The sequence below is a fragment of the Patiria miniata genome, unplaced genomic scaffold (assembly GCF_015706575.1).
Source record: "Patiria miniata isolate m_02_andy unplaced genomic scaffold, ASM1570657v1 HiC_scaffold_11, whole genome shotgun sequence".
NCBI classification, from domain to species: domain Eukaryota; kingdom Metazoa; phylum Echinodermata; class Asteroidea; order Valvatida; family Asterinidae; genus Patiria; species Patiria miniata.
In genome coordinates, this window is record NW_024037049.1 from 7,579,559 (window position 1) to 7,597,644 (window position 18,086).

The window sequence follows — 18,086 nt, forward strand, 5'->3', positions numbered from 1 at the left end:
CCCTTCGCCACAGCGAGCTAAGTTCCTTTCCCCATAGCATGTGTGCTTTGGCGTTCTCCGAGAGACTGCTCAGCGGCACGGAGTGTTTCTCTCCCCCATGTGTTACCCATGAACACTAACGGGAGTTCACGGTCCAGTTTTCCAGTCCCGTACTTAGCTCGAGGGAATGGAATGTTACCCTTGCGTGGTCGCGTAACGGGGCGTGGTAATACATCCTGTGATGTAAATAACCTGTGACACAGTAACCTTTTAGCTTGTCACTCACTCCATCAAGGTTGCTTGAGATGTTGTGTAAACACTTTTGCACTCTGATCTCACTGTTTGCACACATCTCTCTCTGTATTTGCACACTTCTCTCTCCATGTTTTCCCTTATGTAAATGCACAAGTTTCTAGTCTTTTGCACTAGGCACTCTTAGTAAACCATATATGTGACTAGTCATGTGATCCATGGAAGTTTACTATTGGTTAATTCCTAAATCAGTGCTCATGCATTATTTAATCCCGAGACTTCTACTGCCTATAAATACCGGAGGTTTTCCTCACTTTCGGCAGTGCGGCGAACCACATTACGTGAACAGCCCTTTAGAAAACCTAGATGGATTCACACATACTTTTCAACCCCAGTGGGGAGTCCTTGAGTAACCACACTTCACCCATGTCCAGCAAGATAATCCCCCTAATCACTTAAATAAACAACCTCCTGTGGACAACACAGCTGGCTGGGTGAGTGTTGGAACTACTTTCAATATGACCACATGGACATCACGACCAGCGGTAATAATCGTTCTCTGTCATTACTTTATGGAATTTAACCGTTCAAAAAAGAAAACAAAATAACATTTCACACACGTAAATAATAAGATATTTATATGAATTTATATCAAGGTATTTAGTTGCAAAATTGTAAGCTGAATCGTTCAGGCAGGATCTCTTATCACACTCATTATAGGATTAGTGGTGATAACAATCTTAATCCCCTGGGGCACACATGCACTCTCCCTTTAGAAAAGCTCCAAAAGTATGCGTGAGGACCCGACCAGTTGGTAGGTTTGGTCGGGTCGGCTCCTAAAGAGCTGGATCCGTCATGACGAAACCAATGTAGTGCGAACGAACCCTAAACCCAAAGTTGGGCGGCGAACTTATATGTTGTGCGGTAACTAGTATGATGTGCGGCGAACTCGACTCTGACAGACCAATTGTTGTGCGACTCTTGTCACTACGAAGCATCCCTTCCTCGGTGGTTGAGGCGCGGTGAAGTAATAGTGCAATCACTAGTACTAGTGTTATTATGAAGCATCCTTCTCCTAGATCCCTCGAGGAGTGTGTAGAAGCTGGTGAAATAGTAATACACTAGTCCCAATGGTGCTGTGCGGTTTCGAATGGCCATTGGACTGCTAGTCTTAGCTTGAACATGTTGTGTGGTTGTCTGGTGTTCTAGCCCAGCCAGAGCTAGTTCATCCCCGTCACCACAGCGGACCGCTCCTGCTGTGGCCAGCCGGCTCCCCGTAGCCATTCCTCCCATAGTTCAGCTATGCTAGCCCGGTCTTGTCATAAACACTATTCTTGGTGCATAGTGCCTTGGTTGACCTTGGATACCCGATACGCCACATGCACACTTTGGTTCCAACTGTAGTGCGGCCTGGTACACTTGCTGGCCCCGTCCAGTTGCCGTTGCCTCCCCGGTCACCGTAGCAAACCGCTCCCCCTTCGGTCTGACCGTCGATAACCCGTACTGTGCCGGTGCCCACTCGGTTCGTATTGGTTGACATGGTTTTGCCATAGTACATAGTACATGTATAGACTTTGTAGACACCAACCTGTTATCTCTATAACGCTACCAAACTACCAAAAGGAGAAACCCTATAGGTTGATGAAATCTACACAAAGTTATGTAAAGTGAAGAGATGAATAAATCAGTGTATTGACATGTGTGACTGTCAACCCAAAGCTCTGTTTCCCTCCAACTTATTGAATTATTGTTGACTCTAATAAATGTTTCATGAACTGCTATTAGGGAACACAACACTGGTGGCTAGCGGTGGGATACAGACTTATACACTCTGCCGATTTATGAAAAATCGTCTATCTGATTTTGTTTAAACCTTTGAACTCTGAACTCTAAGTTACACCTTAAGTAACTTCGACACAGCCATCCATTACAGCTCGACCGAGGTTACACACTTTATCTTCGTGGTGCCATACCCCTGTATACACCATGCCAAATTTTTTTCGTAAGTCGCGTAGGCTTAATGCCTCTGCAGAAGCAGATGACCTTGAGCTGTCATTCGGCTCCTTATCATTGCGGCCTGATGAAGCAGACCAGCTGGACACTCTGAAACGAGAACTTAAGAAGGCAGAAAAGCGTGCTGTTGAGGCAGAACAACGGACAGCGTCACTGCTTAAGGCAAGCACGCCCTCTATGCCATCGCCAGGAACACCCCAGTCGTCAACCGGCGTGTCACCGGGGAGTACGCACCGACCATAGTGCTCTACGGCGGACCGTGTCCTTCCGAGTCGACAACCTAATCCCCCTATCAACCCGAACCATCAAAACTGACTCTGCTGAAGTTCAAACCCCTCCAACCAAGCCGACTGATGTCCCCCCCCCCCCCCCCCCTGTGCAGTGACGTCATCTCCGACACGGTCAAGCCCGTATCCTTTGCGACAGTCCTCGTGCTGATGGCAACAATGGTAACCCTCCTACTGGTTCCTGTGTGCAGCTTAGGTAAACTCATTTGGCGCTCGTGCAGTGTGTTTACCGGCGACTTTGACGATGGACAGTTCAATAGTCGTTTAGCCATCCCTATTGGAGAAACTCCCGGACACCCCACGTCCGCCGCCATTCGGGCAACACGACCAAAACGTGCTAAAATCTCTCCTGACTCAGTGAGAACAGAAAAGAACTGCGACTCGCCTTGTGTCCCCAATAAAGATGCAGAATCCGGTTCAAGTGCCGGATCGCAAAGTGCAGAACTATCTAATCTTACTGACGAGCCAAACGACCACAGAAGTGACGGTTCAAGTGATCGTACCCCCATGGTCGCTAACACCGGTTTCAGTGCTGGACATCACTCATCTTGGGTTAACGGTTACACATCAGAAGAAATTGCTGCAATGCAACGAGCAGACCCCGGACTGAAAGTTGTAATTGATTGGTTAGACCAATCACCCCATCGACCACCATGACCGACTGAAACAGTACCACAACGATGATGTTCCCAAATGAATGACAGACTTGCAAAAGACTTTGCGCCTAAACTGTCCTCCGCTTGAGACACCGTCCATTCCTTCGACAGCCCAGAACAACAGCCCAGAACTACCTGTTGCAGTCAACGCTCCTCCCACAAAAACTGCAACGAACACTCCCCCTATCCGCCGAAGTTCTCGCACTAAGCGTTCACCAGCGAGATTCGTAGATCTTGACTAGCCCCCAAATCCGTTTTCTGTTGACCCCGCTAAGGTCAGGAATGCGGAAGTACACACTGCAATGACCGTCCATTCATAAATTCGGACGCAACAGCTGTGTTTGCGATCACAGTGTGTCTAGCCAAGGACATTGTCGCCGACACTCGTAGAACTCGAACAGTTGTACTCTTGTTTTGTTTATGTTATTTTCCTTCTTGTATTTTCCAAATTAGTAGTTTTTAGTCTCTGTAGAATTAAGTTCTATACAAGTAAGATTAGATACAAAACATCAAAAAAGTGACAGTCACCACGAACTCTAGAACTCTAGATTTTGCTCAACGAATTATGCTGTGCCCTGCGTAATTCGTGTTTTTTTTGGTGTTCACTATTCTACTTCGATCTGAACTCATGAACAGGAGTTTCTACGAGCCAACTTCAAATAACTGTATTGACTCAACTGTTTTAGTAGTTTTTAGTCTCTGTAGAATTAAGTTCTATTACAAGTAGATTAGATACAAAACATCAAAAAGTGACAGTCACCACAAACTCTAGAAGAACTCTAGATTTTGCTCAACGAATTATGCTGTGCCCTGCGTAATTCGTGTTTTTTTGGTGTTCACTATTCTACCTCGATCTGAACTCATGAACTGGAGTTTCTACGAGCCAACTTCAAATAACTGTATTGACTACTGTTTTCCTCTTGGTTTCAACGAGGACATTGTAAAAACTTGAGGGGGAATAGTGTTACGAACCCAGAATGCTTGATTATGGAAATCTAGCGCCCTCTGTCCATGAAGTACACAATCTTATTGTTGTCTTTTGCTGTTCCCTTATTTTACCTAATTATCGTAAATTGCCAACTTGCACTTTTATTCCCAGGGTCTCTTACCAAGCACAGCGCATGATGCAATACCACGCGCGCTACTGCATTCATTATTCATGTAGCAAGGCACATGTGCGCGACTGACCACACCTCCCTTCGCCCCAGCGAGCTAAGTTCCTTTCCCCATAGCATGTGTGCTTTGGCGTTCTCCGAGAGACTGCTCAGCGGCACGGAGTGTTTCTCTCCCCCGTGTGTTACCCATGAACACTAACGGGAGTTCACGGTCCAGTTTTCCAGTCCCGTACTTAGCTCGAGGGAATGGAATGTTACCCTTGCGTTGTCGCGTAACGGGGCGCGGTAAGACATCCTGTGATGTAAATAACCTGTGACACAGTAACCTTTTAGCTTGTCACTCACTTCATCAAGGTTGCTTGAGATGTTGTGTAAACACTTTTGCACTCTGATCTCACTGTTTGCACACATCTCTCTCTGTATTTGCACACTTCTCTCTCCATGTTTTCCCTTATGTAAATGCACACGTTTCTAGTCTCTTGCACTAGGCACTCTTAGTAAACCATGTGACTAGTCATGTGATCCTTCGACATGGAAGATTACTATTGGTTAATTCCTAAATCAGTGCTCATGCATTATTTAATCTCGAGACTTCTACTGCCTATAAATACCGGAGGTTTTCCTCACTTTCGGCAGTGCGGCGAAGAGCGAAAACAATCTTAGATACAGTGGTCCTGTTCGAAAACATATTGCCACAAAATCATGGGGGCAATGGTGGCATGTTGCTAAGATCATGTTTTCCTTTATTAGCATGCGATCCTCATGTATTAAGTTTGCCTGTCTTAAACCTCAAGTCTCTTTGGGTTGACTTGAGTTGTTGCTAATCTATTTAGTTCAAAGCGACTCTGGAAGACCAATCTGAACCGGAGTTCTTCCTGATGATTCCCAGATAACAGATCTCATGGGAAAAGATGTTTTGCAGTCAAAAACAACTAAACAAAAAGAGGAATGCAGTGATAAGGAAAGAAAAATAGAAATTAGAGAACAAATCATTACAGTCAAATTATGCCTTAAATGATTTGTGACAAGTTAAATTGAGTCCATGGGCCTTGTACCATATGAGGTGGCAAAATGCAAGGTTTAGTTGCTATACATCTCTAGTTTATATTTTGACATGATTACCTTTGCAGCATGGAAGCTTATTATTGGTAATCAATCTCTGAATGATCAGACCCCCAGCATCTGCAATTTTTTTCTCCTGCAGGCTAGTAAAGTCACTTACATTCATGCGCATTGGAACAAAGTACATATCCTGTGAGTTAAAGTTTCTTTCTTCCATTGTGTCTAATCAAGTTCTAACCGACTGTTTAACCCAATCAGACTTGTAGTTCTCTAGAAATGACTTTAAAATGCACCTTTAGATGATGTCACACGACCCCTGATTATGTCATAATGACGTCACTCCTCAGGACACGTCTTCACAATGGGGTCTTTATCTTAGTTAAATTTTATGGGAATATGACTTTGTTTGCTGGATGAAAAATGTACTATGGGATTTGGGTTAGAAATGAAAACAAAAAAAATTACAAAAATTAGAACCAAAAAATAAAACAAAGGATTTTCCGCAACTATGCGGAAACGGCAACTAGACATGTCACGTGTTTGTCATGTGGACTAACACAGGGCTATTTTGGTTTTTTTTTTTTTTCTAATGCGTATTTAATGCGATCTGAGGCAATTTCTGACCACTTTAACCAATGTTTATTTGAGGAAAAGATGGTGGTGTACTCATTGCCTGCCTTTATTGCGATGTCATATACAAAAAAAATAAAAAATTGGTTTGGTTTGGGGGGGGGGGGGCATGGCCCCCTTTGGCCCCCCCCCTGGATCCGCCCTTGTGTATACATTGTATATATATGACCTTAAATACGATGTCATATGACAGGTAATAATATCATGATGACATCATGAGGATGTCTCTTCAATTTTAATCTATTACACTCCCCAGCTACATACCAAGTTATAACCATATCTGACCTATATTTCTGCAGATATGGGCTTTAGAAAAATGCATCTTTAATGCGACTGCACATGTCATGTGATGATGTCATCATGACATAAATTTAATTATTATCTTTAACACATCCTGATCCTGGTACACACCTACATCTACATACAGATCTGTAGTTACAGCCATTTCAAACTGCACCTGTAATATGATGTCACATGACATAGATGATGACATCATCACTTCATTTTTTATTTATAACACATCTCGGTCTCAGTACGTATTTTTTCAACCCAGTTGGACCTATGGTTCTGAAAATAAAGGCCTTTGAATGATGCCCCTGTAATGTCATATCACATGACACGTGATGACGTCATCACGACGCCACTTCAATTTTCATCTCTAAGACAGCTCAGTCTATTACAGTACGTACCATGTTTTAACCAAATCTGACCTATAGTTTTGGAGATAAAGGCCTTAGCAAAATGCACCTTTTACATGACATCCCATATGACATGATGATGATGTCATGATGACGTCGATGTTTGGCACACAGCTCATTGATGTCTCCGTCAAGTTTAAAGTCAATTGCAATCATTAAAGTGCCCACAGTGCAGGGAATCTGAAGATTAACGTGTACAAATGCTATGGACAGAAGTCTGAAAAAGAATGAAAACTAGAGCTGTATGTCTGTTTGAAAACAGAACATAGGGGTTTTTCGCATTTTACAAATGTTTATGTTTTGTTGGTCCTTTTGCAGTCACTTTTTAGAGTACTTCATGCAGTTAAAGGTTGTTCAAAATGCTTAGAATTTCAACTGATGACATCATGGTGACATCATTTCGGATTTTGCATGTATACAACATGTAGTACCATTATCCAGCTATCCACCTAGTTTCATGACGATCGGACCTTCCCTTATACCCGTTTTAAAAAATCACGCTTTTGATGATGTCATGATGACGTCACACACTTTTCAAAATTTTGTGCAAATACTTGTTACTTAACAAACCAAATACAACAAGAATTTTGTATTGTGCATGTTGCGTTCGTGAGGTATGGCTGCAAAGTCCAAAAATTCAAAAAATCATAGAAAATCGCACCATGATGTCATCATGACGTCATCTCATTTTGTTCCTATAACAGATCCCGGTCTACCCGCATATCGAGTTTCAACCCAATGAATGGAAGTGTGCAATTTTGGAAGCAGAATAAAATTTTAAGTATTAAAAAAATCATAGAAAATCAAACGATGACATCTTCGTGACATCACTTCGGACTTTGCATACTAGTACCATTATCTACCTACCCACCAAGTTTCATGACGATCGGACCTTGCCTTATAAGTGTTTTAAAAAATCACATTTTTGATGACGTCATGATGACGTCACACATTTTTCAAAATTTTGTGCAATTACCTATTTATTACCTAACGAACCGAATACAAAAAGAATTTTGAATTTTGCATTCTTGAGATATGGCTAAAAGGTAAAAAAATTCAAATATTCAAATCCACTGCAGAATAGAGGAAACATTCATTGCAACAGTTTTGGAACCAAGATAATGAAGTTCGCTGGTGTTAAATGCACTGGAAAAGTCAGTGCACAAAGTCCTAGCAAATGCTTTGGGTGAGTCCGGGTGGCTATGAAGTATATTAATTTAAGGTATTGCAACATTGCATTTTCGACCCCTTAAAGAAATTAACTATTGTTTTGGCGTAAAGAGGTGTAATGACTCCCACTATCATGTAGTTGCTCACTATATTAAGAAATCTCATTCGTTTTGGATGGAAAAGGTGGTTTGAAGACATTGCAATTACTCATATTTATTGAAGCTTCACTCAGACATATTATTCGACATTGAATGTGTGGAGATGACTAGTCTCATTTTAGGGCTTGATCATATTATGGACTCACCACAAATTTACAATTCATACTCGTGTATGCAAAAACAGCCTATGAATCATGGAGCTTTGTTCGTACATGAAATTGAACATTAACTTGACTGCACATGGACAGACTAAGCACAAACATTTTAAAATAAAATGTGGAAAAGTCCTATGTTCTTTTTATCGAACAGACTTATGTCTGGAGATGATTGATTGATGATTGATATTGTTTCACTTTTATGCATTAATTTAAATTTACTTTGTTATGGATTCTAAGTGAAAGTCAATCTGAATATGTGATTACTTCTTTTCTTACCTGTAAAGAAGCTCCATAATGGTGTGCAACAAATCTTAATGTTCTACCGATTATCTTCCGTTTCTCCGAGTCAAAATCCTGAAACCCATCAGAAAATACAATTCACTGAACGGATATTAGGGTTGGTACATTCATTTTTACCTTTCATTTGCATTAAAATTCAGCTTATTTTGACCGAATGGTAACCTCAGATGTACATGTCAATTGATTCTGCCCCCACATGAGTAATAAATGATGAAATGTTAAAAACATTTTTCACATAACCATTTCTAATTTCCTTACAGGTCCATATTATCCTCACTATTGCTGTTTCTTGAGATTTGAGTTTCACTCAATGTGCCATTTAGAATGAGACACAGAGAATAATCAAGTGGAAACAACCAAATATTCCCTACCAAATATACATACCAATTGTAAATTGTTTTCCTAAAAACCTAATAAAACAAAAAAAAATTCAACCTAAATTCAACAACACCAAGGCCAAAAAAAAAAGTCTCCGGTTTCTGGTATGGAGCTTGCCCCAAAAGTGGTGCAGCGACGCGGCTTTTTTTTTTTTTTTACCTGTTTTTTTTTTTTTTGCTTCAAATGTCGGCTGATGACTGCAAATGGTGCCCGACTAAACTTAGTGCAAATATATGGGAGTCCAGAGAGGCCACAAAAAGCTTATTCTCGATCATAACCCCATCTAAAAACACGTTAAAATTGTGCAGCAGCAGGATTCCAGTCAAACCAGTGAGTTTGGCGGTTTTGAGACATCATCTTGTATTGAAAAAAAAACCTTTTTCATTTTGCCGACGCGCATGGCTACGGCGACGCGCGCGCATACCAGAAACCGGAGACTTTTTTTTTTGGCCTAAAGTACACAAGATATTATAACTTGCCTGGAAAACATCATACTTCATGCCCACAATGACTAAAGGTAACAGAAATGGATCAATCATCTCCAGGTCCTGTTAATATAGAAGAAAAGAAAACCACACATTTCAATATATAGAAATATGCAAGTGGATTGGTGTAGAATATACTTCTTGCTGTTCCACATTAATTGCTTCATTAGCTGCTTTGGTCATCAGCCAAAGAAGCTCATGTTTCATTAAGATGTTTTCTTTCTTTTCCTTCTTTTTGTTCCCTCAAAATCCCATAGATATTGTACAGGTGATAAGGGTGCATATTTTAATAATATACTGGTATCTACAGAACCATAGGTTCGATTGGGTTGAAACGTTGCACATACATAGTCAGGGACGTGATATTGAAAATTCCTGAAAAATCAACACTGCAAGTTATAATTGTAAATTGCTGTAAGTCACAATCTAAGGGTAGGTTTAAAACCTTCCAATGTTTCGTGGCAATAAGCAAAATTGAACATGCCACCTGCAGCACACTTAAAATTTGGTTGACCAAGCCACAGCTTTAAAACATCATGCACAGCATGTACAATGTACATTACGACCTTCATTCTCGCCAGAAGAGGGCGGTACATAACTTTAATGGTTGCATGCATAGGCAGCATAAAGAGCAACACAGAGTCTGATCCTGTAGTCAGACTCCCTATTATCGCGACTGGTGACTTCATCGATTACCGGTATGTCTGTGGCGTATATTGCAGCCACTGCCAGAAACATCGGGGCAAACCCCTTCTCTCAGCAATAAGTGTTACTGGCTTCTTTAACGTGCATTATACAACACAAGGGATCTACGGCTTTACGTCCCATCTGAAGGACGAAGCAATAATGGTAAAGTGCCTTGCTCAAGAGCACAAGCACCATGTTCCCACAGTCAGACTTCGAACCCATGTACCACGTTCGGGGATACACGGTTCCAGATTTCGGACCCGAGGGGAAATCTCGGGCCCAATACGCGGCAAAATTAAAATGTAAAACAGTATTGGGCCCCAAGATTTTTCCCATCGGGTCCGAAATCTAGAACCGTGTATCCCCGAACGTGTCCTTAAACAATATATGAGACTCAATTACGCGGGTACCATACTAGACCGCAAATGTCGCGTTGAGGAAAACTCCATTCAAGATTGAAAAAAAAATTATATTCAAACACATTTTTTTTTATCACTTGCTGGGTTTGCTCTTACGAAAATGCATGATTCAGAGAGATCACAACCTGATTATTTATGCAAACCATTTTTTACGTTTGGCAAAATTCATCTTCACAGTCAAATTTGTCATGAAAATTATCCTTTTCTCAATGATCACTGAAACGGAGCATCTGTATTTGAGTTTAAATTTTAAGCTTACATGTATATGCATTTCTTTGGTTTTTGGGGTTTATTACATCACAGATATTCTTATGAACAAACTCATGAAAATTAAAAAGCCCTTAATGTCAATTATTATCGATAATTTTAGGTTTTAGATCGTCCCTCTGTCGCAGGTCACCCCTCATGAATTATGCATTTTAATTGACCTGGATGTAAAACTGGCACATGCGCACAACTTCATGTCGCTTTACACACTGGCCGAAACAGCGGTGTTCGTTCGTACCCCCCGCCCTGCAAACAGGACGCTGGGATAATCTGATGTGCTTCACAGAATCTTGTGAAGGAAAAGGCCCATGACCTCTGTATAAAGCATCTGGCTGCAGCTGTTCAAGACCGCGCAGTTAGACAAAGTACGCAAATACTATCCTAAAACTTCCCATAGAATTGCGCACATTCCAAACCAGATATGATTTCTGTTTCCTTGCGGACCATGTGGACAAAATTTTGAGCGTCGCATAATGCAATCCGACCGTTCGTGATTCGAAACGAAGCCTGAGCGAGTGACGGGAATTGTAAATTTACAACACAGATATATTTTACAGAATTTCCTACATTATTTCGCTTTTCAACGAGAAAAAAGCATCTCTAAACTGGAATACAAGAGTAATGAATCAGTCTTAACGACCGTTTCAAACCTTGCAGAGTCATGACCTTGATGACGCGCAGGTCACTGGTCATGCAAAATCCAACCAATCAGATCGTGAATTCATCAGAGTATCCCAGCATCCTGTTTGCAGGGCGGTAGGTACGAGCGAATACGTCCCCACGCAGATTCGGTGTCAGCTATTTTTTTTAAGCGAACGAAAGACTAGATCCCATGCAATTCACGCCTGTTATAATACCTTGAAAATTAAAATGAATAAAATATCAATATATCAATAATATCGATATAAAAAAAACGATATAGCGGTATTGGCCAAAATACGATATCGACGGTGCCTACCGAGCAGGACCGCAAGTGTGACACATTTGAGCGCTGCATGCAAAGAATGAGACTGGTATCCTCCAGAGAAAAGTACTTCACGATAGACTGCAAAGAATTCCCATAGTACGGCACATATATTGGTGTGTGAAAAGTCCACCGGGAACACTGTATAAAATTCAACTGGGTGTATCAGGAAATATGTGAAGAAAATTCTGTATCTCATCCGGGAACCTCGATCGTGCCTGTGACGTGATGACCATTTAGCGTTGCCTAAAACGTGATGACTGGTGAGCTTGGTGGTGACCGTGCTGAGCTGGTCGAATTACGGACTGACCCAGTGGTGTTCAACGCCAAGTCCCGGCCGTCTCGCAAGCAATTTTGATCTTGAAACAACCTCTCACTCTGTTGCTTGTATGTGCTCTCGTGGCTATCGAAGATGTGCGGGTTGAGCTTGACAGCTTTCTTTTTCATTTAGGCGACATATGCCGATGTTGTCAGCACAGTGAAATACGGCTTTCATGTGTTAAATTCACACGATGTGCACGCTACACGTCGGGTAAAATAAAACTAGGACAAGCCTAAATTGTAGTACAGGGCCTTATGGTTGCAGGCCAGTAAATCGGTCCAAAATCGCCTACACTGGCCAAATCACGATTTGCATGCCCTCAAATTCTTCGTTATTTGAGCATATTGTGGACCATGAACTTGAGGGTTTGTAAAAAATATGGGTGGAAGCCGTGCACAGGGCTGTGAGCTTGTAGTTCTGTGCAATTTGGATGAAATTGGAACCCTAACAGTGCTTTATTTTGCAATGGAGTGTAGTCATCGTTTTAATTAGCTTTAAATCAAATGGCTTTAATTTAATGTGTGTCTCAAATACCTTGGAGAGTATTTTTCCTGAATTTTTGAAGTGGCCTGGGGGCATTTATCATTGGAGTCTATGGCAGTTTATTTACTGGTCTACAAGCTTTATGATGGACATGCGGTGGGAGCAGAGGGTGTGGCATGGGCGCCTTTTTATTCAGCGAGGTTCGTGCGCTTGTCTGCTTATATACAAATGTAGGTAAACATTGGTAAGGTGTGTTCAGTAATGGAACTACATTCTGGGGGCTTTTCCTGCATGAAAAAGTGAAGTCATTTCTCATGTAACTTTGAAACAAAATCCTGACACTTGAGCATTTTACATTCAGAACTTGGAACATTGTTTACGTAAATTTTGAAAATGGTGACCCTTACAAAAAGGAAGTTGAAACAGCACCCTTAAGAGTCCACTTTCTGATTATGAAAGAACTATTGTCTTATGATGTGCACCATTTCTTTGTCATTAAATCATTTTTGTGGAAGACTGTTAAACTGGTTATTAACAACCTGTCAGCACACGAAAGGGTTAAAAGAAAAATTAAACATAATACTAGACCTGATACATTGTACATAATATACTTACAGGATGATCCCCAAATCGTTCCCTTGATCTAGTCATGATTTCTTCTTGAACGTCTGGACAAGCGGTTAACAGTTTAGTCATGACGTTTTCAATTCTTTTACGTGCAGCTTTAAGAAGAACCTCCATGGTTACCCACAGTTCATGAGGATGAGAGAGATCTAGAACCAGCATAATTGATGAAGAGCTGACAGAAAGAAACAAAAAACACAAACAAGATTTAACTAGACATATGTTTGTGGACAAACATAGGGCTGTTTCGGCATTATGTTACAGACTGATAGGTAATGCAGGTGTAGTAAAAAGAAAATGCAAATGTAGATTTAGGCCTATAGGCTGTAGAAAATGCAGCTTTAATGTGAGTGAGATGTCATGTCAAGACGTCATCATGACGTCAGTTGGATTTATGTATACGACATGGCGGCTTAGGTTCATACCAAGCTACAACCAAATTGGATAGTATTGTGCTGCAAACAGACCATATAATAGAATAATGGCCATTTAATGTTTAATACGTAAAACTCCAATTGTAGCAGGTCTTCATTCAAGGTTTCTCCCCAGTCATAAATAGTAAAGAGTTTCCTTGTAGTGATTTATTTTATTCATTACCCCTCGAAACCGGCGATGCGGGCTTAGTTCATATTAATGTGCTCAATTATAAGTGTATAGGGGTGTTTACAAAATAAAGGAAACTGAGAGCAATCTAAGATGGCATTGGCGGAAGTCAACAAAAGGCGATTTGCCAAAGATCAGTATTTAAAACCAATGCAATCACATGTGTCTAAAGCATGCACTGGAAGGGGGATGTTTTGGCAGTATTACCCACCGTATTTGGAAAAAGTTTAATTTTCTCCACATCATGCCACACGCTTGTGGTCAATTTAGAATATGTTCAATCGAATGACAGCGCGACAAAAACACGATTTCTCTTTCCTTCTCATAGTAATTCTCGGCTGAAGTTCAGAACTACTCAGTAAGATATCAGTGATGTATAGAAAAATCCCACTGCAGAAAAACTGCACCTTTAAATACGTAGCATAGGGCTTTTCGGCATTATGATTTGCTATTATACGTCCCTGACTATGCCCACGCATGAACATAAAATCTGTCAAAGTTAGCCGAAAATCGGCTAAAACGGTCACTGTGATGTGGACAGGATTTGACCTCGGCAACACGTGCTCTGCAGGCTGACTGACATACGATGTATGTGCGTAACGTACGTGTATGTACATGTACATATAGACGTTCTGTGCATGTTTTAGAGCAGAGGTATTGTCAGCCTGAAGTTTTAAGCGTGCGCAGTGCATGTCCGAGTTCGCTTATTGCCTCGAAGCTTTGAAATCTTTTAGACCTACCCTTAAATCGACAATTAAAGTAAAAACTAACATAAAAACTGCCATGGTTGATTTTTCAGGAATTTTCAAATGAAAAAGGGTCTTTTTATTATAACTTCCGGTCTGATGACGTCATTCGCCTAAAACTTCGCACACGTCTTAAGTGGGTCAAGGTCATTATATACACCAATATTTAGGCGATTCCGACAAACTTCGCCTATTCAAAATACATTTTTGCAAATGTTCAACCTGTCGCTAGAGGGCGCTCGAAGATTGCATGACGTCATTGGTAAATGATTTGAAGAATACTTTTAGCCAAGAGACTAACACCGTTAAAAGCAAGTTCATTATCTATTACCATTTTCAAATAATAAGCCACTTCCGGTTTTGGCCTTTTTCGACCGGAAGCAAGGGTCACGTGATTTCACGCACACTGAATGAAATACTGAAAGACCTCAACCTACTCTACCACTTGCCGGTAACAGAATGCTGCGGACGCGTACGGTTGATTTCTTATACATTTTTAAATATTAAAAGTGTCACAATTTAATTGCCTATAACTACACACCGGATGACGTCATCATGACGTCATCATTACACAAAGTTGTTTGAATTAGGGTCTTTGCTTGGACAAAGATTGGTGCAAATGAATTACTGGCAATGAGTCAAAAATGCCCTTTGAAAATCGACAATTTTTTTTAATTTCTGTGTACAAAGTATATGGGAAAAATTAAATATTCAAAATTCTATAATAAATTAGTCGATGACGTCACCATGACGTCAATCTTCGGGGCACATCTTCAGATGCTGGTCTAAGTGTGTGCCGAGTATAAAGTCAATCGGATTGATTTTAGTGCCCAAAGTGCCTTCCACTGTAAAAACGTGTACAAATGGTATGGGGAATGGCTGAAAAAGAAGAAAAAAAAGAACTAGATATATGTTTGTGGACAAACATAGGGCTGTTTCGGCATTATGTTACAGACTGATAGGTAATGCAGGTGTAGTAAAAAGAAAATGCAAATGTAGATTTAGGCCTATAGGCTGTAGAAAATGCAGCTTTAATGTGAGTGAGATGTCATGTCAAGACGTCATCATGACGTCAGTTGGATTTATGTATACGACATGGCGGCTTAGGTTCATACCAAGCTACAACCAAATTGGATAGTATTGTGCTGCAGACAGACCATATAATAGAATAATGGCCATTTAATGTTTAATACGTAAAACTCCAATTGTAGCAGGTCTTCATTCAATGTTTCTCCCCAGTCATAAATTGTAAAGAGTTTTCTTGTAGTGATTTATTTTATTCATTACCCCTCAAAGCCGGCGATGCGGGCTTAGTTCGTATTAATGTGCTCAATTATAAGTGTATAGGGGTGTTTACAAAATAAAGGAAACTGAGAGCAATCTAAGATGGCATTGGCGGAAGTCAACAAAAGGCGAAATGCCAAAGATCAGTATTTAAAACCAATGCAATCACATGTGTCTAAAGCATGCACTGGAAGGGTATGTTTTGGCAGTATTACCCACCGTATTTGGAAAAAGTTTAATTTTCTCCACATGCCACACGCTTGTGGTCAATTTCTAAGCCTTTTTATCGTTTTTTTTCTTCAATTTTTGCAGTCAAACTTACATGCAGTTGTTGCGTCATTTGAATTTGTCATATAGCTTTGACCTTAAATCCGATTAATATAATTAAGAAAATTGACTTTAGCATTTCTGTTCGTGAGATGTGCAATTTGTGAAAGCAGAATAAAATTATAAATATCTAAAAATTATAAAAACCAAATGATGATGTCATCGTGACGTCACTTTAAACTTTGTATACTAGTACCATTATTTACCTACCCGCTAAGTTTCATGACAGTCAGACCTTTCCTTATTTGTATTTTGAAAAATCGCATTTTTATGACGTCATAATGATGTCAGATATTTTTTTTCAAATTTTGTGCAAATACCTTTTACCTAACAGACCAAATACACAAAGAATTCTGAATTTTGCATGTTACGTTCATGAGATATGGCTAAAAGGTCAAAAACTTCAAATAGTCATATAAAATCTCTGGATGACATCATCATGGCGTCACCTAATTTTTTTTACCTATAACACATACCAAGTTTCAACCCAATCAGACTTACAGTTCTGTAGATATAGGACTTCATAATATGCACGTAAATTTTCAAAAATAAATTTAAAAAAAATTAGGTGATGACGTCATCATGACGTCATAGTCTTGGCATAATTTTTGTATGAGGGTCTTCCTTGGCTGTAACATTGATGACGATTCCAGATCGCCAAGTTATAGAAATGGTGGCTTGAAAACGTGTACAAAGTCAATGGGCTAACACATGTACAAAGTTAACGGGCTAAAAAAAAATCCCACTGCAGAAAAATTGCACCTTTAAATTTGTAATTTGTCTTTGAACTGAAACATTTTTATGAAATATTACTTGATATTCTGACCCTTAGGAATATGTTCAATCGAATGACAGCGCGAAAAAAAACACGATTTCTCATTCCTTCTTATAGTAATTCTCGGCTGAAGTTCAGAACTACTCAGTAAGATATCAGTGTTGTATAGGAAAAGACTTGCGGAAAATCCCACTGCAGAAAAACTGCACCTTTAAATACGTAGCATAGGGCTTTTTGGCATTATGATTTTTTATTATACGTCCCTGACTATGCGCATGTATGAACATAAAATCTGTCAAAGTTAGCCGAAAATCGGCTAAAACGGTCACTGTGATGTGGACAGGATTTGACCTCGGCAACACGTGCTCTGCAGGCTGACTGACATACGATGTATGTGCGTAACGTACGTGTATGTACATATAGACGTTCTGTGCATGTTTTAGAGCAGAGGTATTGTCAACCTGAAGTTTTAAGCGTGCGCAGGGCATGTCCGAGTTCGCTTATTGCCTCGAAGCTTTCAAATGTTTTAGACCTACCCTTAAATCGACAATTAAAGTAAAAACTACCGGTAACATAAAAACTGCCATGGTTGATTTTTCAGGAATTTTCAAATGAAAAAGGGTCTTTTTATTATAACTTCCGGTCTGATGACGTCATTCGCCTAAAACTTCGCACACGTCTTAAGTGGATCAAGGTCATCATATACACCAATATTTAGGCGATTCCAACAAACTTCGCAACAGACATCTATTCAAAATACATTTTTCGACCGGAAGCAAGGGTCACGTGATTGCACGCACACTGAATGAAATACTGAAAGACCTCAACCTACTCTACCACTTGCTGGTAACAGAATGCTGCGGACGCGTACGATTGATTTCTTTTGCATTTTTAAATATTAAAAGTGTCACAATTTAATTGCCTATAAATACACACCGGATGACGTCATCATGACGTCATCATTACACAATGTTGTTTGAATTAGGGTCTTTGCTTGGACAAAGATTGGTGCAAATGAATTACTGGCAAAGAGTCAAAAATGCCCATAGAAAATCGACATTTTTTTTTGTATTTCTGTGTACAAAGTATATGGGAAAAATTAAATATTCAAAATTCTATAATAAATCATTCGATGACGTCACCATGACGTCAATCTTCGGGGCACATCTTCAGATGCTGGTCTAAGTGTGTGCCGAGTATAAAGTCAATCGGATTGATTTTATTGCCCAAAGTGCCTTCCACTG

General features: G+C 40.2%; 1 protein-coding gene across 1 annotated transcript in view; it reads right to left on the reverse strand.

The window, feature by feature from the left end:
• Positions 1–18,086, reverse strand: part of LOC119743470 (cytoplasmic dynein 2 light intermediate chain 1-like) — a 54,070-nt gene that overhangs the window by 34,062 nt on the left and 1,922 nt on the right. The window contains exons 2-4 of the mRNA XM_038219884.1: positions 13,099–13,282; positions 9,336–9,404; positions 8,455–8,532 (exon numbers count right to left, since the gene is read on the reverse strand). Of these exons, the coding sequence (XP_038075812.1) occupies positions 8,455–8,532; positions 9,336–9,404; positions 13,099–13,269 (318 nt within the window). The 5' untranslated portion in view covers positions 13,270–13,282. The remainder of the gene's footprint in view (positions 1–8,454; positions 8,533–9,335; positions 9,405–13,098; positions 13,283–18,086) is intronic.